The 16,063-nt window shown below is 21.2% G+C and overlaps 9 protein-coding genes across 9 annotated transcripts; 4 read left to right on the forward strand and 5 right to left on the reverse strand.

Annotated features, from left to right (window-relative positions):
* Positions 1 to 950: 950 nt before the first annotated feature.
* DDB_G0291488 (hypothetical protein) lies at positions 951 to 2,253 on the reverse strand (the record flags this gene model as incomplete). Its single annotated transcript, XM_630156.1, has 3 exons — positions 951 to 1,719; positions 1,817 to 1,960; positions 2,036 to 2,253. 3 exons carry the CDS (start codon positions 2,251 to 2,253, stop codon positions 951 to 953), a joined length of 1,131 nt encoding a protein of 376 aa, XP_635248.1.
* Positions 2,254 to 2,536: 283 nt separating this feature from the next.
* Positions 2,537 to 4,246, reverse strand: DDB_G0295475 (hypothetical protein; the record flags this gene model as incomplete). Its single annotated transcript, XM_001732993.1, has 1 exon — positions 2,537 to 4,246. A coding segment is annotated over one exon (1,710 nt), but the record flags the coding sequence as incomplete, so codon positions are not given.
* Positions 4,247 to 4,961: 715 nt separating this feature from the next.
* On the reverse strand, positions 4,962 to 7,171 carry pigT (hypothetical protein; the record flags this gene model as incomplete). Its single annotated transcript, XM_001732994.1, has 3 exons — positions 4,962 to 6,588; positions 6,677 to 6,854; positions 6,943 to 7,171. 3 exons carry the CDS (start codon positions 7,169 to 7,171, stop codon positions 4,962 to 4,964), a joined length of 2,034 nt encoding a protein of 677 aa, XP_001733046.1.
* Positions 7,172 to 7,498: 327 nt separating this feature from the next.
* Positions 7,499 to 8,934, reverse strand: DDB_G0291492 (hypothetical protein; the record flags this gene model as incomplete). Its single annotated transcript, XM_630158.1, has 4 exons — positions 7,499 to 7,921; positions 8,073 to 8,560; positions 8,674 to 8,740; positions 8,836 to 8,934. 4 exons carry the CDS (start codon positions 8,932 to 8,934, stop codon positions 7,499 to 7,501), a joined length of 1,077 nt encoding a protein of 358 aa, XP_635250.1.
* Positions 8,935 to 9,335: 401 nt separating this feature from the next.
* Positions 9,336 to 10,784, forward strand: DDB_G0291610 (hypothetical protein; the record flags this gene model as incomplete). The annotated part of the gene is made up of 4 exons (XM_630159.1): positions 9,336 to 9,341; positions 9,660 to 9,677; positions 10,074 to 10,108; positions 10,202 to 10,784. 4 exons carry the CDS (start codon positions 9,336 to 9,338, stop codon positions 10,782 to 10,784), a joined length of 642 nt encoding a protein of 213 aa, XP_635251.1.
* Positions 10,785 to 10,901: 117 nt separating this feature from the next.
* On the forward strand, positions 10,902 to 11,375 carry DDB_G0291630 (hypothetical protein; the record flags this gene model as incomplete). The annotated part of the gene is made up of 1 exon (XM_630160.1): positions 10,902 to 11,375. The coding sequence occupies one exon, from the start codon at positions 10,902 to 10,904 to the stop codon at positions 11,373 to 11,375; it is 474 nt and encodes a 157-aa protein (XP_635252.1).
* Positions 11,376 to 11,773: 398 nt separating this feature from the next.
* Positions 11,774 to 13,409, forward strand: DDB_G0291632 (hypothetical protein; the record flags this gene model as incomplete). The annotated part of the gene is made up of 2 exons (XM_630161.1): positions 11,774 to 12,077; positions 12,187 to 13,409. 2 exons carry the CDS (start codon positions 11,774 to 11,776, stop codon positions 13,407 to 13,409), a joined length of 1,527 nt encoding a protein of 508 aa, XP_635253.1.
* A 481-nt stretch (positions 13,410 to 13,890) lies between these two features.
* On the forward strand, positions 13,891 to 14,788 carry DDB_G0291494 (hypothetical protein; the record flags this gene model as incomplete). Its single annotated transcript, XM_630162.1, has 2 exons — positions 13,891 to 14,024; positions 14,089 to 14,788. 2 exons carry the CDS (start codon positions 13,891 to 13,893, stop codon positions 14,786 to 14,788), a joined length of 834 nt encoding a protein of 277 aa, XP_635254.1.
* Positions 14,789 to 14,865: 77 nt separating this feature from the next.
* On the reverse strand, positions 14,866 to 15,953 carry DDB_G0291674 (hypothetical protein; the record flags this gene model as incomplete). The annotated part of the gene is made up of 2 exons (XM_630163.1): positions 14,866 to 15,677; positions 15,815 to 15,953. The coding sequence occupies 2 exons, from the start codon at positions 15,951 to 15,953 to the stop codon at positions 14,866 to 14,868; spliced, it is 951 nt and encodes a 316-aa protein (XP_635255.1).
* Positions 15,954 to 16,063: the final 110 nt, after the last annotated feature.

Below are 16,063 nucleotides of genomic sequence, written 5' to 3' on the forward strand. Positions count from 1 at the left end.
AAAAAAAAAGAAGAAAAAAAAAGTGGTGTGGTGTGCGTGTATAAAAAAAGATTGTTTTGATGTTAGTGGTAGTTAGTATTTATAGTTTTTTTTTGCTTAAAAAATGGTGGTTTTATTTATATACATATATCTTCACTTCTTTGGCGTTTTTGTTTAAAGAATTTTAATTTTAATTTTTAATAATAATAATAATCATTTTTGTTTAAAAAAAAAAAAAAAAAAAACAATTGTGTTCTTTATTCTTTTTATTTATTTTTTTTTCTCATTATTATTATTTTTTTTTTTTTTTTTTTTTCTTTCTTTAATTTATTAATTGTAATTCATTTCATTTTTTACAAATAAAGTTTATTAGTCATGTTTAATTATTTTATTTTGTTTTATTTATTTTTTTTTTTTAAAAATTTGATTGTGGATTAATTTGTTTTTTTTTTTTTCATAGTCCATTATTTATTTATTTATTTATTTATTTATTTATTTATTTATTTATTTATTTATTTATTTATTTATTCATTTATTATATCCAAATGTGTTTATAATAATTGTTATTGTTTAAGCAAATAATTTTTTTTAATCACCGTGATATGATTTTGATAATTAATTAGATTAATAATTGCTTGTTTTATTTGTTTATTATTTTTAAAAACAAAGAAGATAATAAATTGTGTTTTTTTATTTTTGAATTGTTATTTATAACTTTTTTTTTTTTTTACTGGTAGGTAATTTTATTTTCAATTTTACTAACAAATAAAGAGTTTCAAGAAAAAAAAAAAAAACTATATTATTTTTACTTAAAAAATAAAAAACAAAATAAACCAAATAAAATTATTATTATTATTATTATTATTATTATTATTATTATTATTATTATTATTATTATTATTATTATTATTATTATTATTATTATTATTATTATTATTTAAAATGTATTTCTTTATTTTTTGTTTTTTTTCTTATTGTTTGTTGATGAAATTATTTTGGATACCTTTTTTATTAATTGGAATTTCCAACTCTTCAATTTCTTCTTCATTTGATTTTTTGGATTCAGTTTCATTATTGCTTTTAGTGGTATGAACATTTTTATAAAAAATTGTGTTAACTGTTTTATTTAATAAATGATTTGGAGGTTTATTAATGTTTTGATGAAGAATTGATTGGTTAAAGAATTTTGGAGGTTTTGTAGGTTTCGAGGATGATAAAGATGGAATTACTTTTGTGTTTAAAGAAACATTACTTTTAACATTATTATTTTTATTGCTATTAAAACTATTAATCATAGAATTATTTTTATTATTATTATTATTATTATTATTATTATTATTATTATTATTAGCTAGATGTTCTTTTTTTAATGTTAAATCAATTATTTTAGTTTTTAAATCATTATATTCTTTAAATTCTTCATCTTTATCATAGATTTCATTATCAAATCTATTATTTTTTTCTTTTATTAAAATTATTTGATTTTCTTTTTCTTTTTTTAATTGAATAATTTGGGAAAGGTTGTCTTTTTCATCTTGTAATGATTTTAAAAGAAATGAGTTTGAGGAGTTTTTTTTTTTATTATTATTTAAAAGTTGATTTGTAAATTGAGTAATCTGATTTAAATGATTATTATTTATCATTATTCTTTTTTCATTTAACATTAACATTACTTTTTCAACATTACAATATTCTTCAATAAAACTATAAAAACTATTTACACAATTTATATATTTTGATCTATTAAATTACAAAAAAAAAAAACAACAATATTAATATAAAATCTATATAGATTTTTTAAATATTTAATTTAATTATACTTTAATATTATAATTACCTTTCTTCTTTTCTTTTTTGAATAATCTCATTTAATTTTATATTTAATTTATCTATTTGAATTTGAATTTTACAAATTTCTTGTTTTTTCCAATCAAACCTATCCACTAAAACATTTAATGTTTGTTCTGATTTTATTAAATCACTTTTTAAAAGTTTTAATAATATATATATATAAATTTTTTTTATTTTTTTATTAAAAAATTAATTTTAAACTTACATTTCTAATAATTCAATTTCTCTTTGTACTCTTGGATTATCAATCTCTAATTGATTGATTTCATTTTTTATTTTATTTAAAGAATCAAATTTAAACTTTAATTCATTTGTAATTGAATAATAATTTTCATTTAATCTTTCTAAAAAATCTAAATAATTAGAATCTTTATCATTATTATTACTTTCATCAAAATTTAAAATATTATTTATTTCTTCCATTATTTGTTACTGCTGTTGTTTTAGATAAAAAAAATAAAAAAATAAAAATAAAAAAAAAATAATAAAATAAAATAAAATAAAATAAAAAAAAAAAAAATAATAATTTTAACTTAAAATGAATTGATTGTTTAAACTACTTTTTATATATTTAATTTTTTTTATTTTTTTTTTATTTTTTTTTTATATTAAAAAAAATTAATTATTTATTTAATTATAATAATCATTCTAGATTGATTATTAATTATACCAAATTAGTATATATAAAATATTATTTATAATAAATTTATTGTTTTGAAGAAATTGAAATTTTTTGAATATCTAAAATAAAACCTTGACCAAAAATTCTATTTCCAAGTATAGATTTTTCATCATGGAATTTTAATTCTTTTTCTAAATTTGTTGGATCATAATATTTATTTGAAGGATCATCTAAACGAACTAAAGCCATATTTTTACCAGCGATAGTTGCATCCAATATTGAAAAGACACCAAAACAAACTTGAACGCCAGTTGGAAAGGCCAAAGTTTCAACACCGCCTTTTGACATTATCAAAGAACCACCTCTTTCAACCAACTGTTGATCTCCAACCAATTGTGAGAAATGACCAACTTGATCAACTTTGAATACTTCCTTATCATCGAGATACCAATGAATGGATTTCTTTTCACCATTATACTCAACCGAGACATCATTGAATTTCGACTGATCCTTGATATCAGCTACGGGGATAGTGTAAACAAAGGCGGCGTAATTGCCCAACTCTTCACCTCTTGAAAATGGTAAACGTTCATAGAGTGCGTAAAGCTTTGAGTTTGAAATCATGAAATCTGCAACTATACTAGTCTTAAAATCCAATACATTCAAAGAACCACTAGCAAATCTTATCTCACTTTCAATATCATCTTGCTCAACCAAGTCCAATGGAAATGGGTGATTCTTATTACCCAACGCTTTACCACGAATTGAAAAATTCGAGAATAAACTACCACCTTGTGGAATTGAAAATACTTGATTAGAAACTGCTAAATATTTAATATGATCCAATACACTTAATTCAGTAGTTAAAGTGAATGGATTCGATTCCAATCTAATATACCCATCCTCTTTTGACAACGTACCTTGCTCAGCAACGAATGAACCAAATTGAAAATTATTCCATTTTCCATCTACACCACCACTACCACCACCACTACCACCACCAATATTCAATTTATTTAAAACAGTAATACCCAAATCTTTTAATTTAGCAAAATTTGAAAAATCAAAAGTTTCCATTAACTTCATTTTCAAATCACCTATGGCATCTTTAGTATGTTCAAGGACTTTTTCAGTATCTTCTTTCCCACTATTTAAATTGTCTTTTAAATCATGTGATTTTGATTTTATATTCTCTTTTAAATCTTTTGATTTCTCTTTAACTTTTTCAAATTTTGATTTTGAACCTTGTTTTAATTGTTCCTTTTTCTCTTTAAATTGATTTGATAAATCATCTACCTCTTCATTTAAATTATGATGATGGAGATGTTTATTCTTTTCTTGATTAAAAGTTTCTTTTCTATCTTTTAAATCTTGTTCAAGTTTATCTTTATATTGATCTTTTTTCTCTTTAATATCGTCAATGATTTTATTTGATTTATCTTTTAATTGCTCTTTTTTCTCTTTACCTTTTTCTTTTAATTGTTGACCTTGATTCTCAATCTTTGTAGTTGTCTCTGATTTAAACTTTGAAAATTGTGATTGAATTGGTAAATAGAATTTCGAATAAAATACTGGTGTACTAGATGATAGAATTCTAGTAATTTGAGTATTAAATAAGAATAAACATAAAATTAAAACTATTGATGTTATAATTAAAAATCTATTTAATGTAAATGTTTTTTTAATAATTTTTTTATATTCATTTTTTGTTTGTTGTTGTTGTTGTTGTTTATCTTGTTTTTGTTTATTTTGTTGTGTTGGATTTTTATTATTATTATTATTTTTAACAGGGATCCTTTTTTTTTTTTTTTTTATTTAAATAAATAAATAAATTTTTTAATTTATAAAATGAAAAATAAAAGAATAAAAAAAAAAAAAAACACACGCTATCTCTTTAAATGTGGGGTGGTATTAAAGAATAATATTTGTTATGAACATTTTTTAGTTTGTTTTACTTTTTTTTTTTTTTTATTTTTTTTTTTTTTTATTAATTATTTTTTTTTTTTTTTTTAATTGTTGAGGGATTTGTTGAGAATTTAAAAGAATTATGGGGGTGGTAGCCATATTAGTGGTGTAGTTTTTAAGGGGTTTTTTGCACAATCTCATTTTTTTCATTTTTTTTATTTTTTTTTTTTTTCCATTTTTGGAAGTGACCCCAAATTAATTTTTTTTAGATCACAATTTCCGTTAAAATACCAAAAAACCTTTCAATTTTTTTTTTTTTTTTTTTTTTTTATTTTTTTTTTTTTTAAGTTCAACTAATTATTTGAAAAAAAAAAAAAAATAAATAAAAAAAATAAAAATAAAAAACAATAAAGATCAAAATAAAAAAATCTAATATTTTATATTTGAATATTCAAATATAAAATATTTGATTTTTTGGGTTTTTTTTTTTGAATTTAATTTTCTTTTTTTTTTTTTTATTTTTTTTCAATATCTATTTTTGTTATTTTTATTTTTATTTTTTTTTATTTTTTTATTTATTTTTTTTTTAAAAACACATTTAAATTTATTTACCATCAATGAATCTTAAAATCCTTCTATAAATCTTTGCGATTGGACGATCAGAAACAAAGTCATTTCCAGTAAAAGTATTTTTAAATCTTCTAATGAGAATATTAATCATTGAACCAAAAAACAAAGCGAAAACAGTACCAGTGAGTGTAATTACATTGTAAAGCATACTGAAATCTGGTGTTGGTAATGTTATTAATAAACCTTCTGTATAAATTCTAACAGGTATTATTGATGATTTATCATTGTTCCTATTATTATTATTGTTATTATTGTTATTATTATTATTATTATTATAAGTTTCATTTGACCATTCTAAATGAATTGCATCACCTTCATTAGCATTTGATGATTTTATGAAAGCAGTCACAACACCAGAACCTAAATCGAAACCTCTATTTGCATCGGGTGGATGTTCAGTATAATGTAAAAATACTTTATCGAATTCTATTGACATTGAAGCTACAGAATTTGGTGGCATTTCAAATGATAATTCAATAGTTGATGGTGATGATCTAGTTTCGGCTGGTGAAATATTTTTATATAATAAAAATGGTGAATCTTCTTTTCTATTGGTGTTATCAATTGATTTTTCACCACTTGTTTCAATATTAAATTTAAGAGTATGAAAATATAATCTTAAATACCAAGGTATAGCTTGAAAATAAGTTATATTGATTGCATAATTTTCAGTATTAAATATTTGAGTTGCAATACCACCACGTTCTTGACCATAGCCAGTTAAATGACTATGTGCAACCACTGGTGTTTCAAACTTTCTCTTAAAATTCTTTGACCAATTCATCTTTAATTTCAATGGTTTATTTGTTGAATATTTCATTAAATCGTAAATATAAAAATTATCAGTTTCTTTTTCACCATTTTTAAAACTATCACTTTGTTGTTGTTGTTGCTGTTGTTCAATATTATTGCTATTAGCACCAATATTAGTAATTTTTAAATTTGTATTTAAAGATGGTTGTTTTTGAATATAAATTTTACTTCTAGAAGCTAATGGACATGCTGATAAACCAGTATTACCTTTAAGTCCAAATAAATTATCTAAATTGGTTTCAATTGTTTCTTGTTGATGTTGATTATTATTTAAATCATTTACAATTGTTAAACTTTGTACAATTTCTAATGTTGGTGATAAACATGATGAATCATTATCAGTATTATTATTATTATTATTATTTTTACAAATCTTTCTAATTGTTATTGACATTGAATGATAATGTACATCATATAGTTTATGTGGATTAAGTAATTTACCAAGACCAGATTGTTCACGACATGGTAACAATTTAACCCATGGTGTTAAATTCTCTGTACAAACTGATTCTCTTGGTAAAATACCATATCTTAATTCTAATGGTACAATTGTACCATTATTTAATTTAATAGCTGGTGTTGTAGTTGTTGTTGTTGATGATGATGATGATGATGATGAAAAACTATCTTCATCACCACCATTGTAATTATATATATTAGATTCACCTTCTGGTCTAAATGATCTATTTGGTGATGATGTATGATGTGGTACTTGGTATAAAAATTGCATACTAGCGCAAAATAAACCTGATAATGAATGAGTTAATTCTCTCCATTGTGCATCAATACTAAAAAAAATAAAAATGAAAAGTGTTAGAAATAAAAATAGTAATAATTAATAAATTATTTATAATAATGACGATGATGATTATTTACCCTTTTTCTAATGGTTTCATCCAAGCTATTAATTCAACACCAACAGGGGCAGCTCTAACTGGGTAACCCCATTCTGAATAACTCCAACGTCCTTGTGTGAAAACTAATGTAAATTCTTCAATTCCAACTCTAGTAATTAAATCACCAATTGATCTTGGAAATAAATCATAATGTTGAACTAATTTTATAAAGTTAGTATTATTATAAAAACAATAATAATTAATTAATTAATAAATAAATAGAAAAAGAAGAATATGTATACATACAAGTTGATTTTTCTAAAAAGTTTGAGTTCCACTCTGTTGTAAATTGTACATGTGTCATTAATTTACCCTTTGGTAATGGTTTAATTAAAAGTTCTTCGAAAAACGATTGTGTTTCATTGAATGTTGCATATGATGAGTTATCATCATCATTTTTTGTTGTTTTAGTGGCTTCATTACTATTTACAAATATTGATAATATTAAAATAACCACTAAAAATTTTAAACCCATAATATTATATTGGTTTAATTTATATAAATAAATATATAAATATATATTTGTGTGTTTATTGTGTTATATATTATTTTTTTTTATTTTTTTTATTTTTTTTCACTTTTGACCAAGTTCAACAAAATTTTCAAAATTTTTAATTAAAAAAAAAAAAAAAAAAAAATTTTAAAAAAAAAAAAAAAAAAAAATTGAAAAAAAAAAAAAAATTTTAAAAAAAAAAAATATGATTATCAGTAAATAAATAAAATTAAAATAAATTTAAAAATATACTAAATATCGCTTTTATTTTATTTTATTTTATTTTTTGTATTTTTTTTTTCTCTATTTTTAGAATAATAAATTAATTAATAAAATTAATAAAATTGTAAAAGTTGGAATTGAAATTTTAATTGAATAATTATTATCAATAATATTAGAACAATATTGAGAAATTAAAAATTCACTATCACAAGTAATTTTTGAATTTTGATAATATAATTTTTTATATTCACATAATTCTGTTTGACATTTTTGGAAAACACATGACTGATTTGAATTAATATTATTAATCATTTGACATTTATTATCATAAGCGCAATCAACCAATGTTTGATATGGTGTAGTTTGAATTGGTGTTGGCTTATTTTGGTAACATTTTCCATCACAACTACATCCATAATATTCACCACATTGATTTGACTCTATTCCATCACTACAATTCATTGAATTTGGTGCAACAAATTTTTCACACACTAACGAATTTGGTGAACACTAAAAAAAAAAATTAATAAATTAAAAAATTACTATTTTTATAATTATTTATTATGAATTGGGAAATTTCTTATTTTTTTTTAATTTTTTTTATCATATTTTAGAAATTACCCAATTTATTTTTTATAATAATATTACTAAAATTACTTACATAATATCCTTTTGAAGTATCACATTGAGAATTTGTTAAAGAACATTGTTTACCTAATGATAAGTATTCTTTACCACAAATTTTATTTGAAAGACATTTTAAACCTGTGAAACAGTAATCAGAATCTTGATTACATTTATCACCTTCAAATAAATAATCAACACATTGATTTAATTTTGAATCACATAATTGATTATATGCACAATCATTATTTGTAAAACATTGATTTTTATATTTTTGACAAATTTCATTTATACATTTTGGGAAATATCCAGAACAATCTGAATCACGAACGCATCCATCACCCAATTGAGTGAAATTACCTTGAATACAAATTTGTTTACGATTACATACTAATCCAAATTCACATTGTAATCCATTAAAACATGATCTATCTTTTTTACCATACTCTCTGCATATCCAATTTACTTTATTTGGAATTACATTTGTAGTATTTACTGGACCACATACTAATCCAGATTTACAATCTATAATATAAAATTAAAAATAAAAATAAAAATAAAAATAAAATTAATAAAATAAATATTTAAATTTGAGTTTTTTTTTTTTTTTTTTTTTAATTTAAATATAAAATATTTACTTCCAATAAATTTATAGGAATCAACTACACCTCCGTTATTTAAAGTTTCAGAAAATAAACCTGTGCACTGATTAATTTATTTTATGTCAGTAATATTCTTTTTTTTTTTTTTTTTTAATTTTTTGTTTTTTATTTTTAAATATTTTATTTTTTAATTCTTACCAAGTCACCTTTATTTAAACAATTTTGGCAAATATCAGCATTGATTTTATAAATTGTTAATAAAATTACAACAAAAATACAAAAGATACTTAATTTCATTTTTTTTTTTTTTTTTATTCGTTTGTTGGTATTTATTAGTTTATTTTAAATTAAAATGAAAAAAAAAAAAAAAAAAATAGTGTTTAATCCCAGGTTTTAAGAAAAAGAAAAATAAAAAAACGAAAAATTAAAATTAATGAATAATAAACTATCGTTAGTTTTAAAGAAAAAAAAAAATAACGAGAATGAAAAATAAAAAAAAAATTTAAAAATGGAGCTTTTAATCCTAAGTTTTAAAGAAAAAAAAAAAAAAAGAAAAAAAAAAAAAAAAAGAAAAAAAAGAAAAAAATAGATATTTATAAATCAATCAAGAAATTATAATTTATTTTTGTATGGGGAAATGGAAAAACTATAAACCAATCTTTTTAAATTTTCAAAATATCCAAATCACGAAAAAAAAGATGTGGGTATTTGAATTTTTTTTTTTTTTTTTTTTATAAAAAAAAAATATCTTGAGGTTTTTGATTATTTTTAATATACTTCATTGCGTAATAGCACCTATTTCAATTATATTTTATTTTATTTTTTTTTTTTTCAAACCGATTGGTCTGAAAGTTATTGATCAAATAAAATTTTTGATTAAAAAATAATCTAAAAGTGTTTATTTTTTATTATTATTTTTTTTTTTTTTTTTTTGAAAGTCAAAAACAAAAAACACTCACCAAAATTATTTTTGTTTAAAAACGATAAAAACTTGGTCATTATTTAATAATTAAAAAAAAGAGTTTAAGGAATATCTTTTGGTAGTTTTTTTTTTTTTTTTTTATTTTTAAAGAAATCGAGATAGTATCAGAAATATAATAATAAAAAAAGAAAGATATGTGAAAGTTTATTTTAAAAATATTTAGAAAATATTTTCATTTAAAATTATTAATTAGTTAATAAAAAAAACAATAAAAGTGGTTTCTAAAAAAAAATCAGTTAGAAAAAAAAAAAAAAAAAAAAACTACCAAAAAAAATTAAAAAATTTAAAAAAAAAAATTAAAAAATTTTTTTTTTAAAATAGTTTTTGATTGAAAAATCAATCAAAAAACAAAAAAAAAAAAAAAAAAAAAAAATCTAAAATGTCAAAAATGAAACACTCACCAAAATTATTTTATTATTATTATCATTAATTGGTTTATTAAATTTAATAAAAGGCGATTGTAAAACATGTATTGACCAGGGGGAAAAAGTAAGATTTTCCAAAAAAAAAAAAAAAACAAAACAAAAAAAATATGTAATTTCAAATTTTAATTTTAATTTTTTTAAATATTTTACACAAAAGTGTTAAAGAAAGTTTTGATCAATATTATTGGACATATTCATATAAAAAAATAGGTGAATGTAAAAATGGATTAGTTTGTGGACCAAAAGAAAAAAATTCAAATTTAATTGATTACATTTGTAAACCAGTTTCCAATTTTGGTCAAACTTGTAGTAAAGATTTTGAATGTAATATTGGATTAGTTTGTTTAAATAGTATTTGTAGTAATTCTAGATTCTCTGCAATTGGAGAACCATGTTCTAATGCGTTCGATTGTGAAGGTACAAATTCATATTGTTCAATAGAAGGAGTTTGTTCAGGACCTGTTATTTGTAAATCTGATATCGACTGTAAATATGGTTATTACTGTCCATCATCATCATCATCATCATCTAAATACTGTACAATACAACCAACACTTGGTCAACCATGTTATTTTAATGGTTTAACTGATTATTGTCTGAATTCAACTTGTCAAAATTCATATTCATCATCATCATCAAGTTATTATTATGGTTCATGCCAATATCCAATTTTAAAAACATTTGGTAAACCTTGTTCAAATAGTTATGAATGTGATTATACAAATAATTTATATGTATAGTATCATGATACACACATCTTCAATAATATTAATGTATGTTTATATTTTTTTATTAACTTTTTTTTTATTTTTTTAAAGTGTTCAAGTTATTCAAATATTTGTGAATATTATACAAAAATGATTAAAGAACCAATAAATGGTTATTGTAGTAATGTTACAGGTATTGGTAGTAGTCAAGTTTTAATAAAGGGGAATACATGTGATGATGCATTTGATTGTAGTTGTATTGATGGTGAATGTCATCAAAGTGATTTATTACCAATGCAAATTTCAAATATTGTAAATCCATTAGTTAATTTTTTACATTCCAATGGTTGTAAATTAATTGTAAATAATTCATATTCATTAAATTCATGTGCTTCAAGAAATTGTGCTAATGAAATGTGTAAATATTTAAAAGCATCATATGATATAAATTCAATTGATAATAGTAATAATCCATTACAATGTGGTAATACTGAATTCATCATTAATTATTGTAATTCAGTTGGTTCTTCAAGTTCTTCATCAATTTTTAATAATTATAATCATAAATTTAAATTAATAATAACAATAATAATAATAATAATAATAATATTTTCATTTTTGTAATTAAATTAATTAATTTTTTTTAAAAAAAAAAAAAAATGCAAAGTGTAAAAATAGAAAAAGAAAAAGAAAAAATTTGGGGGTTTGATAAAATTAAAATTAAAAATAAAAATAAAAAATTAAAATTAAATTAAGATTGAAACCACAACAGTGTGTGTGTTTTTTTATTATTTTTTTCATTTTATTTTTTTATTATTGTTTTTTTTTTTTTTTTTTTTTTTTTAATGTATTGCTTTTTTATTTTTTAATTTTTTTTTTTAATTTGTATTAGAAATTTCACTTTTCTTATAACTATCTATATAAAATTCTATATATATAGAATTTTATTTACACTAAAGTTAATTAGTAATTATTTTTTTTTATTATTTTAAATAAATAAATAGTCAAATAAATAATTAAAAATGGAAGAAATTGATGATAGTAATTCATATGGAAATAAAATATTTGGAAATAATAATAATATTATAGCAATAAAATATGAAGATTATATTAAAATCAATGATCCAGATTCAGATTCAGATGAACCATATTTGGAATCAGATGATCCAAATTCACCTAAAGAACCATTATTACATCATTCATTAAAAAAAGAAAGAGGTCATTCATTAGGTGAAAAAACAATAGGACAATGGGCATCATTTATATTTATTGTTAATCAAATTTATGGTCCTGGTGTATTATCAATACCAAAAGTATTTCAACAATGTAAATATATAAATAAATAAAAATATAAAAATAAAACTTTAAAAAAAACAAAAATAAATATTAATTGTTTTTTTTTTTAATTTTTTTTTTTTTTGTTTTTATTTTTTAGCAGGATGGATATTAACAACATTTTCATTAACATTTTTTTTAATAATGTCATGTTTAGCATCAACTTTATTATGTGAATCATTGTCGATGATACCAGGTAATAGATTTTTTGATAAACATATTGAATATTCAGTTGCAATTAAATATTTCTTTGGTAAAAAAGTTTATTTTATTTTTCAAATTTTAAATAATTTATGTATTCAAGCATATAATATAGCATCGATTGCAATTTGTGCACAATCGTTAGACCAATTCTTTTTATTTGCATTCAAGAAAACATTTGCGTTGACCCTATCACCACATTTTCAATTTATAAGTACATCAAATGTAGATGCATTATATAATTCAAATATAATTTGTATATCGTTGGGATATTTAATAATATGTGCAATTTCCATACCTACCGGGTTTATGAATTTAAATGATAATGTGAAGATAGTCCAATCGTTGTCTTTCCTATTCTTGTTTTTACTAATTGGTGAATTCATAGTACAATATTTTTTAAATGGTATTGAGTTTGAGAGAGTGCCCGCCTTTGGCCACAGCTACTACCAATTGGTATCGATATTTGTTTTTTCATGGGCATATCCTATGTTTATCCCATCATGGGTTAATGAAAAGAAAGACGGGGTGTCGGTGAACAGGGCTGTGTGGTCGGCCGGGGTGTTCTCCTGGTTCGGGTACTTGTTCATCGGGCTGTTGGGGGCCTGTGCTTATGGGTCGTTGGGCAGTGACAATATACTAAATCTTATGGGGAGCATTAAGTACCCATTGGTGACGAGAATCGCTAGTTACCTATTCAGTTTAACCGTTATCGCACCTGGTATCCCTATTTGTTTCATCACTGTGCGTTATAATCTATACGTGGGCTATATTTGTGGGAAGAAAGCATCCTACTTTTTCGGTGTTATAGCTCCTTGGTTCTTTGCTTTTGTATTCTGTAATCAAAAAATCTTTGCTGACCTCTTAACTTGGTCTTCATTAATTTTAAATACAATTATAAATTTTTTAGTACCTTTTGCACTCTATCTAAAAGCTTCCTCAAAAATTAAATCTTTAAATCCTGATCATCAATCAATAATTAATCCATATTCAAAATATTTACCTTCAAAATATCATAGATTATTAACTTGGTTAATATTATCATCAGTTATTATAATATCAATAATTCAAATAGTTTATGATTCTTATAAATCTTCAAAAGGATTTAATCCATTAGATTAAAAATATTAAATTTTAAAAAAAAAAAAAAAAAAAAAAAAATTAATAATAATAGTAATAATAATAATAATAATAATAATAATAATAATAATAATAATAATAATAATAATAATAATAATAATAATAATAATAATAATAATAATAATAATAATAATAATAATAATAATAATAATAATAATAATAATTATAAAGATAATTATATTTTTATGTATATAAAAACGATAGATTAAATTCAAAGTAATATTACAAAATAAAAGTACAAAAAAAAAAAAAAAAAAAAAAATGTATTTATTTATTTTACTATTTTTTTTTTTTCTTAGAATTTAATTTAATTTTAATTTAATTTAATTTATAGTTATTTTATTTTATTTTTTTTTTTTTTTTTAATGAAATTTAGGGTGTTGTTGGGTTTTTTTTTTTTTTTTTTTTTTTATTTCATTTTTTTTTTTTTTTAAAAATTTTCATGTAAACATATACACTTGAAATGCTTTCAAAAAGAAAGAGAGGAGTGCAAGATTATGAAGATGAACATTTTTCAAATGAAGAGGATGATGATGAACAAGAACAAGATACAGATGATGATATTAAAAATAAAATTAGGAGATTGGAGTTAAATAGGTATGATTTTTTTTTTTTTTTTTTTATTATATTAATACTCGATAACTAATTTAATAATATCTAGTCCAATTGCGTTTAATAATCTATCATTATCTCAAAATAATTTAAATGGTAGTACCAATTCTTTGAATAATTTAAATCATACCACCCCACTTAGTCAACAACAACAACACTTAATAAATTCACCTCCCACATTACATCAATTTAACTATGCTCATCATACTACTCCTCTTAATCAACAACCTATACCGAACCAAAATGATCATTTTATTCAAGGTTTATTTTTGCAACAACAGAACCAGTACCAGCAACAAAACCAACATCATCAGCAACAGCTACAACAACAACAACAACAACAACAACAACAACAACAACAACAACAACAACAACAACAACAACAACAACAACAACAACAACAGCAACAACAGCTACAGCTACAGCTACAGCTACAACAACAGCAACAGCAACAGCAACAACAAAACCAACGACAAAATCAGCAAGAACAACAGATATTAAACTCTAGATACCATTTTACAATTTCTACAAAGATAAATTTAGAAAATAACAATAACAATAACAATAGTAGTATTATTAATAATAATATTCTTAACCAACAGGATGAAAGTAAAATGTCACCCTTAATAAATGTTGAGAAAAATGTAAATAATAATAATAATAATAATAATGACTACTCTGATATTAATAGTATTTTAAAAGATGCTCATATACTTAGGGCAAGAAAAAAATTTGGTTTACCAAATTAATAATAAAATAACATTTAATAGTGTATTTTACCCATTCATATCTTTTTTTTTTTATTTTTATTTATTTTTATTTTTATTTAATTGTTGTCATCAGTGGAAATACAAAGATCTTTCCATTGACTAAATTCATCTAAAAGACCTGTAAAATGTTTTTGAATGGTATCAATAGCATCACTACCAACGAAAAAGTTTGATGGTAATTGTTTACCTTGTTCATAAAGCTGGTGGATTTCAACGACAAAATCACCAAATTTATCAGGTGAGCCTTTGGAAGATTGCATAAAATTTTTAATATGGTCATAGGTTTGTTGGAGTGATGCAGTTTGGTAGTAATCTGGGATTGGATTTTCAAGATTTCTAAATTGTTCAGTTTGGCCTAATTCAGTCTTGAATATTCCAGGTGACAATAACACAACTTTAATACCAAATGGTTCAACTTCTTTTGCAAGTGTAAATGTCAACCCTTCCAATGCGAATTTAGTAGCAACATACGATGAAACACCCACAAATGGAGTATGGCCAACCATACTTGAAACATTCAATATTAATCCACTTTTTTGTTTTCTTAATATTGGTAATGTAGATTTAATCATATTTATAACTGAGAAATAGTTAACATCAAAGATATCCCTATGATCCTTATCACTCACTTCTTCAGCATTGCCCCACTGACAATAACCTGCATTATTAACCACAACATCAATTCTACCAAATAATTTCAACGCTTCTTGAACTCCTTTTTCAACACTTTGTTGATTTTTTATATCAACTTGAATTGCTAATAATGATGATTGGTAATCAATATTATTTTCATTACTTTTTGAATAATAATCTTTAATTTTACTTTCAACATCTTCTTTTGATCTTGTAAATGCTGCAACTCTAAATTCTTTAATAATTATTATTAAAAAATAAAATAAAAATAAAAAAAATAATCATATGTTAATAATTATGTTATTATTGATTTTATTATTATAAATCCAATAATACTTACTTTTATCTAAAAGCTTCTTAACAACTGATAACCTAATCCATTTGAACTACCAGTAACAATGAATACTTTTGAATTATTATTATTAATGTTTTTATTATTATTATTTTTATTATTATTATTATTATTATTATTATTATTATTATTATTATTTATATTATTAATTGGTTCCATTTTCTTTTTATAAAAAACTGTTTTTAATTTTTTTTTTTTTTTTTTTTTATACAAAAAAAAGTTTAATTTTTTGTGGCAACTGTTTTTTTAGAAATTTTATTTGGGTATTT

This window comes from Dictyostelium discoideum (genome assembly GCF_000004695.1).
Source record: "Dictyostelium discoideum AX4 chromosome 6 chromosome, whole genome shotgun sequence".
Taxonomy (NCBI): Eukaryota; Evosea; class Eumycetozoa; order Dictyosteliales; family Dictyosteliaceae; genus Dictyostelium; species Dictyostelium discoideum.